The sequence below is a fragment of the Cibotium barometz genome, chromosome 12, assembly GCF_041138505.1.
Source record: "Cibotium barometz isolate CiBa-2024 chromosome 12, ASM4113850v1, whole genome shotgun sequence".
Lineage (NCBI taxonomy): Eukaryota > Viridiplantae > Streptophyta > Polypodiopsida > Cyatheales > Cibotiaceae > Cibotium > Cibotium barometz.
This window is the reverse complement of record NC_141057.1, coordinates 26,214,009-26,229,392: the sequence shown is the minus strand read 5'-3', so window position 1 is coordinate 26,229,392 and position 15,384 is coordinate 26,214,009. Positions and strand designations below refer to the sequence as shown.

The window sequence follows — 15,384 nt, the reverse complement described above, 5'->3', positions numbered from 1 at the left end:
ACAGCACCTGATTTGCCACCACCACCCTCCCAGCCAAGGATAGTCGAGCTGTACTCCAATACAATAGCTTCTTCCGAATGCTCAGAAGAAGCGGGGCAATCTGCTGCTCAGGTGACAAATCGAGGCCAATCTGGCATCCCAAATACCGCACTGCTGTGGCGGGAGGAATCCATCTAAAACCGGGGTCCGGACTCCATGCCGGAGTGGGAGCACTACTGATCCAAAAGGCCACTGTCTTGCGCCAATTGATCAATGCTCCCGAAGCTGCACTAAAAACCTGGAGCGACTGCTCTGCCCGAATAAGATTGGCCTCTTGGCCATGCAAAAATAAGCCCGTGTCGTCTGCAAACTCAGCATCAAGCAAATCCTCCCCCCGGACTGGGAGCTGAAGTCCTCTCAAACCAACCTCCTCTGCCGTCAAATACATACTCATAGCCTCCGCAAAGAAGAGAAAAAGGAAAGGGGCGAGAGGACACCCCTGACGGACTGATCTGGTCAGCTCAAAACTCGGCCCCCGACCTCCTGCAATCAGCACCTGGCTGCGAGCTGTGGAATACAAAGCTGCCACCCCTCTGATCCATCCTGGCTCAAAGCCCAGGCGTAGCATAGTGCCCTCTAAGAATCCCCAATCAACTCTATCGTATGCCTTCTCAAAATCGAGAAGCATCACGACCAAGTCCTCGCCAAGAAACCTAGCTCGGGCCGTCGCCTCCCAGAAAGTAAAGATGTTGTCAAGGATACTGCGCTCCTTGACAAATCCTGTCTGAGTAGCATGAATCAACTCCCCCAGGAAGGGCTGGATCCTCAAACTCAAGGCCTTTGCCAAGACCTTGTATACAGTATTGAGGATCGTAATAGGCCTCCAATGCCGAATGTCATCCGATACTCCCTCCCCCTTGGGGATAAGATAGATCAAGCCCTCTGAAAAGCTCTGCGGCATCACCCCAGTGTCCAAAACATGCTGAAAGCCCCTGCGGAGGCCTGGCCCCAAAAGGTCCCAATAGCGCATAAAAAAGGCCGGCGTCAGTCCGTCCTCCCGTGGGCAACTATGTCGCGGCAGGACCCTCAAGGCCTCGGCAAGCTCAATCTCTGATAGAGGCGCACCTAGAACTGTGCGCATATGGTCTGTGACCCTCCTCTGCACATGGGCCCACACAGTCTGTCTGCATACATCTCGATCCTCAGTGGCTGGCTCCGCTGAAAGCAAGTCACGATAAAAAGCAGTGGCAATGGCTCTGATCTCCCCGAGCTCAGTAGCTATCGATCCATCCGGTCTACCAAGCTGGCGAACCCCTGCTCGCGCATGACGGGGTCCAGTGATCTCAAAAAACTCCCCAGTCACTCTATCACCAAGCTGCGTCCACTAAGAGGCCTGACGACGATAGTAAAACTCATGTCTTTGCTCCTCTGCCTCTCTAACCTCCTGGCGTGCCTGGCTCAACTGGGACGCCACCCACTCACATGCAGGCTGCTGCTCCTGAAGGCGCTGTAGCGAAGCAAGGCTGCGTCTCAGCCGTTGCTCCCGCTCGCGAATCTCTCCCAGTCGTGTCAAAGCTGCAGCGTGTAGAAAAGAGCTAAGATCAATGAGTCCCTGGGCACACTGGCCCGCTGCATCCTGGTCAGAGCACTGACTATCATGCCAGATCCTCTCAATGTCCTCAGCGAGACTGGGGTCTGCAAGAACCCTCTCTGGGATCCTCAACTGCAAGCTGGGCTCCCGTGTCCCCTCCTCCAAAGTCAGTATAACTGGCGCATGATCTGAAAATGAGGTGCCAGCAAGAATGCCGACGGAGCCCCCTCGCTCCCCCAACCAATCGCCCACATAAAAGCGATCAATCCGAGATAGATTAGTCCCTCCCTGTCGGCGATCCGACCGAGAGAAACTAAGACTGTCCTGAGACCGGGAGAAAGCCCCATGCTGCCATGCATCAGTGATCCTCAGTGTCATACAAAACCGGTCCCAAGCTGCAAGCTCCGTGCCGTGCACTGTAACATGACTGCCTCCCACCCTATCTGCCGGGTCCTCAAGCATGTTGAAGTCTCCCCCAACACACCAATGTGCGGCCTCTGGCAATGCATCTGTAACCTGAGTCCAGAACTCTGCTCTGGCACTAGCATGATTGGGCGCATAGATGTTGAGCACACCCAATAGCTCATCATGCATCCTCAGAATGACATACTGTGCTCTACCAGGCACAATGATCCCTCGATCCACAATGGCCTGCCGCCATGCATCTGCAATAACCATGCATACTCCTCCCTGTCCACCCAAAGGACCAAACCCTGCAGACCAGAAAGTGTCCCATCTACCAGGCATCACCGAACCATATCTCCGGATCCTGCTTTCACCCAAGTGGTGCTCCTGCATCATCAGAATGTCAATGCTGCCACCAACCAGGCATCTCTGTAGCTCCTGCCTCAAGCAGCCTCGATAGCGTATAAAGTGTGCTCCGCCAAGGCCCTGTACATTCCATGAGATGATCCTCATGGATGTCCTACTGAGGTGGATGCTGTCTCAGCCGTGCGGCGGGCCTTCGCAAGCGGCTTGGATGGAGAGTAGTCCCCATCCGAACGGCTGCGAGTCTGCCCACCCGGTGTACTGCAAGAATCCCGGATCAGGCGCCAGTGGCTGTGACCCATGGCGACTGCCTCCTGCTCTGACATAGTAACCTCGTGAATACTCACATATCCTGGGTCGCGTGCCAAATCTGCAACTATGCGCACGACCAAATGCCGAATCCCGGATGTATCCACACCCCCGGGATCCAAGACAAAATGAGCCAACTCCCAAAGTCGGCCTAGCACATCTGTAACCTCCAAATCGCTCATGTGATGAGAAAACTCAACTGCCTGAGTCTTCAACGTGCTGAGAGCGAGCTCTAGAGTCCACTCCCGGTCACAAGGTCCACATAGAGGGAACGAGAAGGCCACCGCTGAGTCTAGTGCCTCCTCCCCGCGGGCCGGAGGTATCACTACATGCACTCGGATGGGTGCTGGCTCATGGGGGCCCTCTGCTCCAAAAAGCCGTGTGAAGGTATAATCAAACGCCGCCGAGCGCTGTCGAATGCCGAGGCGACTCAGCCGACTGCGGATAGATGAAATCCGTGAGGCCCTAATCGGCATAGGTCTCCTCTGTGATGCTCGAGCGAGGTCAGTGCTCAGCGCCCTCCGGACTGCAGGTGAGCGCCAGGGAGCTGCCAGGACCTCCCGGGAAGGCGAGGCGGGCGGAGGGGGAGGAGGGGGAGGCGAGGGAGGAGGAGAGGGAGCCGCTGCCGAGACCGGAGCGGGGGCGGGAGGAGGCGATGGTGGAAGCGAGGCGGTGGGAGAGGATGGGTGTGGGGGAGGTGAAGGAGGGGGAGCTGGCATCTCCTGGTCCTCGGTCGCTGCAGGGGTCTCCTCCTGAAGGGGAGCAAATCTGTTCCTCACAGGAACCCAGTGAGGCTGAGACTGTGGCTGCTGCTGCAGCGGTACCTGGGCGTGCTGCTGTGGCTGTCTCCCTCGACGGCGCCCCTGTCCAGGCTGCCACTCCGAGGTCTCTGTGGCCTGAGCAGGTGTCCCTGAGGCAGCCTGCCGAGCCGAATCTGTGGGCGGGCCATCCGTGGCCTGCTGCTGTGGTGAGGGCCGAGGTCTCCTGCGAGGGCAGGCCTTGGCCAAATGACCGACCTGCCTGCAAATGAAGCACTGGTTCGGGAGCCCCGAGAACTCCACTCTCTGATCTATCCACCCCCCCCCTATCCTAGGTAGCTGAATGACCTTAGGAAGGGAAGAGATGTCAGATACCAACACTCTGACCGAAGGTAGCCCAGCTGCTCTGGCCACCACTGAAGCTGCTGAGGGGCCCGTCTCAAGAACCGAGCCCACCAATGCTCCGAGCCTGGAGAGGAGTGGAAGATACTCCCGGCGGAGACCAGGGAAACAAACTGTAATATGGAAGAGGCGCTCTCCCTGCTCCGCCGGAGCTGGGTCAAATCCATGCTGCCAAGGCCTGAAGAAAGCCCGAGCACCCCTGATATCCAGAGGACTCATGGCAAGAACCTTGGCAACGCTCTGGGCGGCCTCGAACTCGATCTGATAATGTCCCCGGCCCAAGAGCTGTACATCAAGGATCTTGCCCACATCTGCAAGAAGGCGAGCCTGAAGTAGATCCCTGATCTCCCCTCTGCTGGGGCGAGTGCCGACTATACGGCAGATGGTGGAGTGAGCCTGAAGGCGTTCCACCTCTGTGGTGAGGCTCGCTTCCTCTTCCGGCGAAAGGGAAAGCCTGATGGGGATGACCTCGGGGGCGGGCGAGGGGGCTGCGGAAGAGTCCCTCTGAGGCGAGGCGGGAGGAGTCTCCATCAGAGTCTGAAGCTCAAGCGAAGGCGAGGCGAAAGCGGAAAAACCTGCAAGAAGCGGGCTGCACACCAAGAGGAGGAAGGACGGATGACGATGAGGGAAAAAAAACCAAAAACCCCCAAGGGGTGAAAAGCAGCACGACAGAGGAGGGAGGGGGGGGGGGGGGGGGGGGCGGCGACAAAGCGAGAAGGAGGGGGGCGGGGCGCTGCTGAATGGAGGCGGGCGTGAGGAGGCGAAGAGGCGGGGGGGCGAACAGGCGGCAGCGGGGGGGGTAAGACGAACAGGCGGCAGCGGGGGGGATGGCGAACAGGCGGCAGCGGGGGGGAACAGGCGGCAGCGGGGGGGATGGCGACCAGGCGGCAGCGGGGGTGGATGGCGAAATGGCGAAGAGGGGAGGGGGGCGAACCGGCGAAGAGGGGGGGGAAGGCGCAACGGCGAGGAAGGAGGGGGGGGCAGCGCAGCAGCGAGGAAGGAGAGGGGGGGCGCAGCGGCGAGCAGAGGGGAGCAAGCGGGGGGCGGAAGGAAAAAGGCGCGAGGAGGGGGGGGGGGAGCGAGGGTGCGCAGAGCAGGGTGGAGGCGGGAGCTTCAGCGAGCGAGCGCGAGAGAAGTTACAAGACCATGCTTGGCGAGTGTTCCTTACCAACACTTGGAAATTAGCGCGGCATTATGGTCTTGCTAATGCCTCTATACAAAAACAGCATGTGGCTCTTCTTGAGTCGCTTTTAAAGAGCTTGCAGGCGTTCATGTTTACTGACTTTATGGATGCTGAAGTTGCGGATGCCATAGAATGGCTGAAAAAGGAGCTATCTAGGGTGCAGGAAGCACAATATGTTTGCTTTAAACTACTTGCAGGTCTTGATGCTTTGCGGGATGCTAACTGTCAATCTCATCGCTTCTATGATAAGTTGCATCAAAAACATATGCGTGAGAATATTGTTAGGCTGATGGATGCCAAAGGCAACCTTGTTACTCAACCTTCTGAGGTTATTCATCATTGCATCAGGTTTTATGAAGATTTGCTTGCCCCTCGAGAGGATGTCTCACCGGCTGTCCTGGCTGCAAGGGAGTCATTGTTTGCTGAAGTACGATATCAATTTGACCCTGATGTGGCGGTTTAGCTTGATGCTCCTGTTACTCAAGGGGAAGTGGAAGCTGTTCTCTCCAAACTTCCCATGGGAAAGAGCCCTGGTTGGGATGGTTTGACAAATGAGTTTTTTCGAAAATATGCTGATCAGCTTGCAGAGCCTTTGACGCTTATTTGTCAAAGGGTTTGGGATGAGGGATATATGCCTGCCGATTGGAAGTTCGGCGTACTTCGTTTGTTGCCCAAAGTCCCTTCGCCTACTTCTTTGGCTCAATGGCGCCCGATCTCACTTATGGGTATTATGTATAAAATCTTTACAAAGATTTTTGCCAATCGCTTGCAGAAGGTGCTTCCTACTCTTGTTTATCCATATCAATATGGATTTGTGCATGGCAGGAATATTTTGCATAATATTCTTAATGTTCAAATTGGAGTGGATTATGCCAAGGCAAAGAAGCAAGAGATTGTGATGGTGCAGCTGGATCTTGAAAAAGCTTTTGATCATGTCAGCTGTCTTTCCTTTCTCAGTTAATGACAGCCATGGGCTTTGGTCCCAAAATGGCTAATTTGGTGCATTTACTTGGCTTTGGCCTATCACGCGGATTATGCTCAATGGAGGACTTTCGGATGGTATTTCTCTCACCCGTTCTCTCCGGCAGGGCTGTCCTCTTAGCCCTCTTTTCTTTGCCATTGCCACTCATCCTATGTTATCTCGCCTAGATGCTATGGCATCGCATGGTGAAGTGGTTGGTTTGCATCTCCGTCATGGCAAGCAATTGGTTGCTCAAGCTCTTGTGGATGATACTTTTATGTTTCTCAGGGCCGAAAAAGCCAATATAGATCGAGCAATGGAAGCTTGGAATAATTTTGCATTGGCTTCTGGGCTAAAAATAAATTCAACAAAATCAGTCCTCATTGTATGCACGGAATTTAATCTTGACGCATTAGGGTGGCAAGGCCGTGTGGTGCATACAGGAGACATTGTTCGTCATCTTGGATATCCGGTGGGTGTGGATGTGGACCCCCAAGATGCTTGGATTTCTGCTCGGATCTCCGATAAATTTGTGTATTGGAAAGCTCAAGGGTGGCATATGCATGTGAGGGTTAAGGTAGCTCAGGTTATTATGCTTAGCATGATTTCCTATTTTTTGCCTTTGCTACCTTGGACGCACAAATCTCTCATCCGTTTGGTTGCTCCCATTCGGTTTATGTTGTGGAAGAGGCAAGGAAATATTATGGGTCAAACATGGATAGCTTGGAATCACATTACGACGCCCAAAAGAATGGGTGGGGCTGCTTTACTGGATGTCCGCTTGCATATGGTGGTGCGTAGGTGGGCGCTTTTATGGTCTACGGCGGCTCGGCTGGCTCATCTTTGATGCTTTTATCTGGGATGCTTATTTGGGTAGGAGGCTTTCTAATTAGTGTACAGGTTTGCATGGTCATGATCCTTTAGAGGATCTTTTGTGGGGGTTTTGTTTGGGGCCATAGGTTCTGTGTGAGCCATGTGGCTGATGTACATTTTACATATAATATAAAACACCATTTCACGAAAAAAAAAAAGAGTAGCCATCAGTGGTCCTTTGTATTCTAGGATAATCCCCCATTCCCAAAGCTTATACTTTCCAAATACTTAGACATCCTGGAGTCCACCAGACCCCTTTCATACTGGAAAATGTCCAGGTTGGTGACAGGCTTCCTCAAGATTGCTGCATTTTTTTCATCTGATGCTTGGGACTGTTGTAATTCTGAATTTTCAGCAAAGATTGCTGATTTTTATGCTGATTGGATTGCTGAAGCCCTCTTCTAGGTGCTGAGGACAGGGATCTACATCTTGGAGAGATCTTCCTTCTTTCTCTTCTTTCAGTTTCCCACCCTCCCTCCCTTTCTTCTTGCTGTGCACAGCTTGAGAGGAGGACTTGCTGATTTTTTCAGCTCCTTTCTTCAGAGAATGTTTCTTGTTAGAGCACATGGCTTCACGAGGTTTCTCTACTGTTGATTCTCCAGCAACATCACAGCCTGGATCCCATGCTCCCGTCGCTCCACAGGTGGTTCCTATTCCCAAATTTTCCTCTTTGAGTTTCTCTCATCCAAGTCTTGCTCCCACCCCTACTCACATACCATCCTACAATCGTCCCCAAGTCAGTGACTCCATGAAGCTTACAACAACCAACTATCATACTTGGTCTTTCTACACTCGGTGGTTGTTGGAAGGATCCGGTGTGTGGATGGCTATCTCCACACCTCACTTGGTGGACCGTGCTTTGAGAAGCATATTGGATGCTCGGGCTCGTCTTATCATCATCCATTGCATGACTCCATCTACACAGGCAGCACAGTTTGTATCTACCTGGAGTAATGCTCATCAGATGGGGACAGAGATCCAGAGGAGGTATGGGAGAGTTTCAACAGTGAAGATTGCCAAGTTGGAGTCAGATCTAGAGAAGTTTACAATCAATGAGTCAGATAACTTGATTGAGAAGATTGGAGATTTCACCTGTAGTATCAAGCTGCAGCTTGAGGAGTACGGGAGCACTATCAACAATCCCATCCATAAACTTCTTGGTAAGTTTCCTGCTTCCTTTGACTCTTTTAGGGATAATATTTATTTCCGTAATCCTCTCCCCTCTTTTGAGGAAGTCGTGAGTTATCTCCATGACAAGTGCATGCTTCGCGGAAAAGGCAAGTTGGAGTCTGCCTTTGTTGCTCTGACAAGGGAAAAGGCAAAGGCGGAAAAGGGAACTCCAACAACAACAACAACAACAACAACAACAACAACAACAACAACGAAAACAAAGGCAAAGGCAAGGGTAAACAGGATTCTAAGAAATCCAAGGACAAAAGCAATGAATGTGATTACTGTGGGAGGTCAGGTCATACTGAGGCTGCTGCTTTGCTCGTCGTGATGATTCTGGAGTAGCCAAAGCCAAGTATAAAGCCCAGAATGCTTCTAAAGAATTTGACAAGGACAACACCAACGATAAAGGCAAAGTTTCAAAGGAGGAATCTGCCAAAGTTGCATACATGGTAGTCATAGATTCATTCACTTCTTCACAGGATTCATTTCTTGGTGATCACAAATATGACTTCTCTTGAAGAGGTTAGTGACACACCTGAAGCGGTGGAATGGGTTGGTGATAGTGGTGCTTCTGCCCACATGCCCGCATATCTTGGAGGACTACCAGACTCTCTCTTCTTCAATTCGTATCGGCGACAACTCTTCGCTTCCTATCACCGGTGTTGGTAATATTTCTTTGGGTTCGTCTGCCACCTTACATGATGTTCTACATGTACCATGGTTTTCCAAAAATCTATTTTCAATATACAAAGCTTCTCAGAAGGGACTTGGTGTGTCCTTTGATGATGAGGTCATCGAAGTGATTGACTGGAAGACTCTCTCGGCTATTGCCAATGGAGTCCATGATGGGGGTCTCTACAAGATCACAGATTTTTCTTCCCGGATCCCTCACACTGATTCCCATATTCATCAGCTTTTCTCCCCCTTTATGGCTTTGGTTTTTGAGGCAGATACTTCTCTGTGGCATTCTCAGTTCGGTCATGTGCCCATTGCTGCCTTACAGAAGTTCCATTCTAGGCAGGTTGTCAGCGGATTACCTCAACTCAGGTCTCTCTCACACATCTGCACATCCTACATGATGGGCAAGCATCATCGAGATGCATTTTTAGAGGAGGCCACTCATCAAGCAACCTAAAGATTGGAGCTTATACATGCAGATCTTGCAAGACCTATGGAGGTTTAGTCTCTTGGCGGGGCTCGATGTTTTCTTCTTCTTGTGGATGATTTCACTCGCAAAGTCTGGGTATGTTTTCTGGTTCGCAAGTCAGATGCTATTGCCAGTTTCAAGACTTGGATCGCGATGGTGGGAAATCAGTTTGGGGGTAGAGTTTCATTCCTCCGGACTGATAATGGTGCTGGGCGAATCATTCCTCAGGCTATGGAAGAGTCATCTTGGCTCTGGTTGGCTACATTTGCAGAAATCGGGATTGGTGGGCAATCTTGGTGAAGGGTGCTGGGCACCATATTGCTAGCTTGTAGTTGGGCTACTTGTGGGAAAGTATAGTTTTTGTAAGTTGTTTTGATGTTCAATCATTTTAGAAGAAACGGTGGTGTATGGCTGGGCCAAGCCACCCATTTTATGCCCTTAAGGCAATATATATCCTTCAGGAGGGGGGGGGGGGTGGGGGGGGGGGTGCAATCCATCTTTTGGTCCCTAGTACAGTATCATTTCTTTTCAGTACTTCCACATTGTATGATCAATTGTTATGGCTATGTATGTGGGATATGGCAGTGATCAAAGGATGATAATCTTGTGATTTCAGTACTAAATTTTATATAACCACGCACCCGTTTGTGACATTTCGGATCTCCCAATTGAGGATTTTTACCACTTTGGGGCGGGATCTAATTGGCAATAATAATTTATCCAAGGTAATACACTTTGAACAAATAGAACTCCGATTTCTTTTCGTTGACATAAAGCTCGTTGCTTTCCAGCAGCTTCATCACTTTCCCTGGACTAGGGCTCACAATGGGTACAACACACTAGCTCATCATTAGTGCGATACTTGTACTGATTTAGTACCTTAAATCAGTACCTTTTTAGGATTATTTGCTGTACCCATTGTGAGTCCTAGTCCAGGGACATGTCAGACACAAGCTACATAGGTCTTTCCTAATTTTAGGTGTCAAGAGTCTGTCACTTAAAACCCACTTGGAGAATAGTCAATCCATGTAGGTCAGCCTAGAAGGCCTTGTTGTGCGCTACATGATCATACCAGTTGCATGTTACGTTTACATACATTAACTTTCATTTACCGCATCCACACCTTGCATATAAACAAGCTTGCCAAGATTGCATTGGAGTCATCTAGGTGAGTATTTCTGGAACCGAGACTTGTGCATTCTTGGAACCTAGGGGCTCTAGCAGTCAATGCATACGGGTGCTAGCAACATGCCACATGGCACCTACACTTGCCCATGGGCTGTGCCTACATTTGCTGCTGCTGCTGGCTCCTACAGGCCAGCCATCTGTACCTACAGGTAAGGTGTGTCACATTTTCAAATGCCATGTGAATTATGAGATATGGAGGAGGCTCCACTGCCGCATCAGAGATGGATTTGGTCGACCAGCTTGGACCATTGACTTTCTAGACAAGCACTGTTTGGGACTTTATCTGCCGGAGTTGCAACGATACAGAGATCCGCTTTGGAGAGTGGACCAGACAGATTCCACATACCTCACAGCCACTATCGCTGGGTTCTTTCTTTGATCCAAGATGTGGAGGTACCCAATGATGACCACAAGAGGGCACAGATTTGGACGTCCCCACCTGACGGACTAGGCAACATAGGAGTAGAGCCACTTTGGCCACTTCGCTTCCCAGGTGCCACTTTAGAGAGCACTCCAGCATTTGTAGCGAGCTCTACGGCTGAGGTCTATTAGGCCCCATAGGGCAACTTCAGATCTGCGAGATACTCCAAAGGCACAGGGACACTTCACTGCATTCAGTGGATGTGGGGAGCTTATATAAGGTCATAGATGCTAAGCCTACAAATTTACCGCTTTTCCCCTCTTCATTCAGAGGACATATATTCGAGAGAGAGCTTTTCCCCTCTTCATTCAGAGGACATATATTCGAGAGAGAGCTTTGACAGCACCACTTGTGTCAGTCATTCTCAGGCTGTCTTGTGACTTTGTCACATGATCCTTGTAACATGGTCTCTCACGTGATGACTTCATCTAGGTAGTCAGATTGTTTTCTTTTTTTAACTTGATATTGTTACTACGCAGATTCATTCTGGTCGGATAGACTCTTTTGTCTTTTGTAGACATTAATATTACCTTCTTTCTTTCTTTAAAACTAAACTCTAATCAAGCCTAAACTAAGAGCAACATTGCTTTGATTATACCTTGGGAGGCTCTAATACCAACTTGAATATCTAGAAGCCAGGAAGGACCCAAACAGATGATTAAATCTGTGATAATATAATCGTGATAACAAACACTCAATTGAGGAAGAGCTTAAAAATGGTACGAACTGAAAATCACAACGATCTAATCATGGAAAATCTCTCATTATAGCTCACAAAAGGAGCATCTAGATCCACAATCATCTTCTATGGTTTCTTCATCATTATCTCCATTCCCCTTTGGTTCTCTCAATCATATCACATGTTAGCCCACACGGTCCACAATATCACTCAGGATACATTACCCATTAGATCATTGGGAATCTACCCTTTTTCACTTCCTTTCACCTTTCTCAATCAACTTTAGAACAAAATCAACGATACAAAAACCTTACATTTGGAGAACCGTTGCCTCCCCTTACTCAATAAATGTGGGTGGGGAGAACATTGCTTCTCGTCACTCACAAAATATCGATGCACATTGCAGACCCAATAATTTTAACTTGAAAGCCTAGTTGTGTTCTGCTAGGTGTAATTGAAGGTTCTCTGGAAGCTCAAAGTGCTGAGGATTTGAGGTCAGTTACTGGTTCCTCACTCAGGGTCTAACTAGAAATGTTTTCTGGTTGCTAAATAGGTGAGATTGCGCTGGTATGGCTCAAAGCTGGTTTTGAAGTACCCTCGATGCAGCCTTAAGCGGTTGTCTGTGTATGCTGACGCTGAGGTGAGCCCATTGCTATGGGGCGTATATTTGGAAGTTTTCTTCGGAATGTTTTGTATAAGAATTTCATGTCTATCTTCTATTAAGAGGCATGCTTTGTTGATTGTGGGCATGGAGGGAGGGTGAACAGGTTGATAATTCTCAGGTTATGGCATTAGCTAGCATATGGATGATTTTCCTAGCAGTTGGTCTTGTAACGGCAGTGGGTCCACCTGCTTGTGCCCTTAACAAGGTTTGCAAAGATGCTGTGCATTCCCACGTTTTTCACCATAGTCTTCCATTCACCTCAGAGGTAGGGGTGGCAATGAATGCGGTCATAACGATGGCAGTTGGGCTTGCAATCGGCATACCTGTGGCAACGGCTGCATGTAAGCCTGAAATCTACTTTATGTAATTTAGTTTTGTCATGTATAAATTTTTAAAAGCATTTTTCTAGGATTTGTGGATTTCAGCAATGCAATCATTCATACAAGGAAAGGTGTGCTGAGGTCTCAGCTTTGGTTGTTGGTACCAGTAGGAGCACTACAGGGCCTTTGGAGGGGTGATCTTGTTGCACTAAAAGGGTGTTGTCCGAGCTGCGGAGAAGAGGTAAGAAACGAGGGTTTCAAGTTATGCATGTCTGTTTTCATCTGGCCCTCTCTTTGTAAGTGCACAGTTTTTAAGGAGTTTTGGATGTAGAGTAATTGTTCTTTAATCCTTGTAAGGGTAAAGCTTCTGCTGCCCCCTGACCTATACCATGGAGGGTTTTCACATTAAGAATCATTCAAGAGTTATTATTATTATTATTTTTTTTCAGAAGGGACTTCATAAAGGCACACTTCTAGGGAATTTTTCTCTGCCTGTTTAAAAACTTTATTGTAAACTGTGTAATCTGTGTGACCAGTAGTTAAGTTTTGATTGGACTATGAAGCTTAGCCAGTGTTGTTTTCATCCTTATACAGGAGCAGATGCATTGATTGTCCTATCATCTTCACTTTATATGGAAAGAGATTTTGAGCATATATATTCTCAGCTTTTTCAGCCTCCTTCTCTAAGGCCCAGCCTGTACAAAAAATGATTTTCCCCTGAGCTTTGTAGCATCTGAAAAAAATTAGTTCAAGGTCATGGTCAAGTTTTTGCTAGTTTAGTGCAAGAGTGACCGAGTGTGTGCATCCATTTGTGCATGTGTGCAGGTGTGGATGGGTAGACCTAGAAGATTTAGTTGAGGTGTCTGGGTTCCACACTGTCATTTTATCTATAACCAGCTTTACAGGACCATATAGGCCTATAAGTTTTGATTGTTGCCAATGGGAACGTAGTCCAACGGTTAGGGCTTGTGACTAGGGGAGGGGAGGTCCCGAGTTCAAAGCCTGTAGGCCCCTGTTTGTATTATGGCTGCTTTGTAACCATAAGTTGCATTACCTCCAGGAGGAAGACCAAGCCAAATCGCAACTACAGAAGGATCTATCCAAAGCAAAAAAAGAAAAGAAGAAAGAGAAGTTTTGATTGTGCCTTTAATTGTGAAGCTGCACCATCTGACCACACCCAATGCTTTGTTAAGTAAATATCTTGATCATGCAACCACTGTTGCGGATGGGAGGAGGGTCAGGATTTCCATGGAAGGGGGCGCTTGGCTCTTTGGAGAGACTAAGCCTCTTGTCTCTGGCAATTCTTGGGGTGCGATAAGTAGTACCATCGGTGAGAGGAGAGGCAGTCCCATGATGAGATCTAGTGCGTTGTTTATGATCCACACGTTCCCTCCGGAAGCATCATGAATGGCTAACTATCACGGTCATCTGGAGTGGGCCATCGAAATCTGGGATGGTTTTAATGGTTTCCTGCTGGTCTCACCCTCCTAGGTGGAGCCGCATCAAATCCTCTGTGACAACGGAGCTCTATCAAGTACATACCGTGAATCTCTGATCTTTGCAGTGTATCCCTTGTGAAAGAGGACTGAAACCCTCTCTGAAAAGGAGTGAAATCTCCCCTGAATCTTATAATAGATTGGACATCTGAACAAGGATCGCTCCTCTGTTTCTATCTTCCTAGTAGCAAACATCATGCATACCCTCTCCTCTTGTGAGCTTCCCTGTTCTCTTCCTACTTTTATGCGGAGCTGGTGGGAAGATACTTTGAGCTGACCAATGTTCACAACAAAACCATCATCCATAACTCTCAGGAACTGCCCTCTATAGAAGTGAACCTTCGTAGTGAGAACCAGGAAGGCGGAATCTAGGTTGTAATCAAAGGGGGCAGATGGCCTATGTGAAGGCCATGAGGTGAACCATCTGGTGATGCAGGAGTACTAGTATCTACTCTCCCCTCCTTTGCAAGCTGTCTGGAGGAGTCCCTGAGGTAGCGATCTCTATCTAGTGTATACAGGTGATGTATGCAGGCAACTGTCTGGAAGAGGGTATTTAAGACAGTGGGGTGGCGCCTCCTGTCTTCCTGGAATCTCAAATCCTGGTGGTTGATCAACATACACTTCGTGTAAGCTCTCCATTCAGGAAAGCCGAGTTGATGTCCATTTGGAATATGGGGCATCTATGATGTTCTGCAAGAGCAAGAACGGTGTGAATGGTAGTCATCCGAGTCGTTGGAGCGAAGGTCTCATCAAAGTCGACCTCAGGGCGCTGGGCTATGAAGGTCTCATCGAAGTCGACTTTAGGGTGCTGATCATAGCCCTTGGCAACCAACCTCACCTTGTGCTTGTCCAAGCTGCCATCAGCTTTATACTTCGTTTTGAAGATCCACCGCACACTAATCACCTTACGTTGTTGTGGCCTAGGCACCAAAGTCCAAGTGCCTTGCCTGCATAGCATAACACTAGGCCTCTTATGAAAGAGCCTTGTCCATAGAAGTGGGATTAGAAGGACCATGAATAATAGAGGAAATAAGAGCACAGTTAACAAAAAAGTTGCCCTCATGAATTTGTCTATAACTCTTGAAGATCGCTTGAGAGCACCAGACGGAGGAGCAGAAGGAAGCTCTCTCAACCCAGAATCACGAATTGTCTGATAATACCATCCAGGCACTGGTCTACTTGAGCTTGTTGGAGAAGGAGCAGAATCATCATCATCATCCGAACGAGAGTCCACACTAGAGGTCTAATAGAAGCAGGGGGAGGAGGAGGAGGAGGTAGAGGAAGAAGAAGAAGCTCACCACCCCCCTTTGAAGATGCAAGAGTTTCGTCGAACACCACATCTCGACTCACAACAACCTTGTCAGCCCGTTGATCATAAAGGTGATATGCTTTGGACACAAAAATATATCCGAGAAAAGTCATATTGTGAGACTTCAACTTAGAGCGATGCTCCTTGGGCACATGTACATACG

General features: G+C 49.0%; 1 protein-coding gene across 2 annotated transcripts in view; it reads left to right on the top strand.

Moving 5' to 3' along the window:
• LOC147633231 (PGR5-like A protein) overlaps positions 1 to 15,384 on the top strand; it is a 60,837-nt gene that overhangs the window by 34,232 nt on the left and 11,221 nt on the right. For both annotated transcript variants that reach the window (XM_086806247.1, XM_086806248.1), the window contains 3 exons: positions 11,986 to 12,072; positions 12,200 to 12,437; positions 12,584 to 12,657. In XM_086806247.1, the coding sequence (XP_086662373.1) occupies positions 11,986 to 12,072; positions 12,200 to 12,437; positions 12,584 to 12,657 (399 nt within the window). The remainder of the gene's footprint in view (positions 1 to 11,985; positions 12,073 to 12,199; positions 12,438 to 12,583; positions 12,658 to 15,384) is intronic.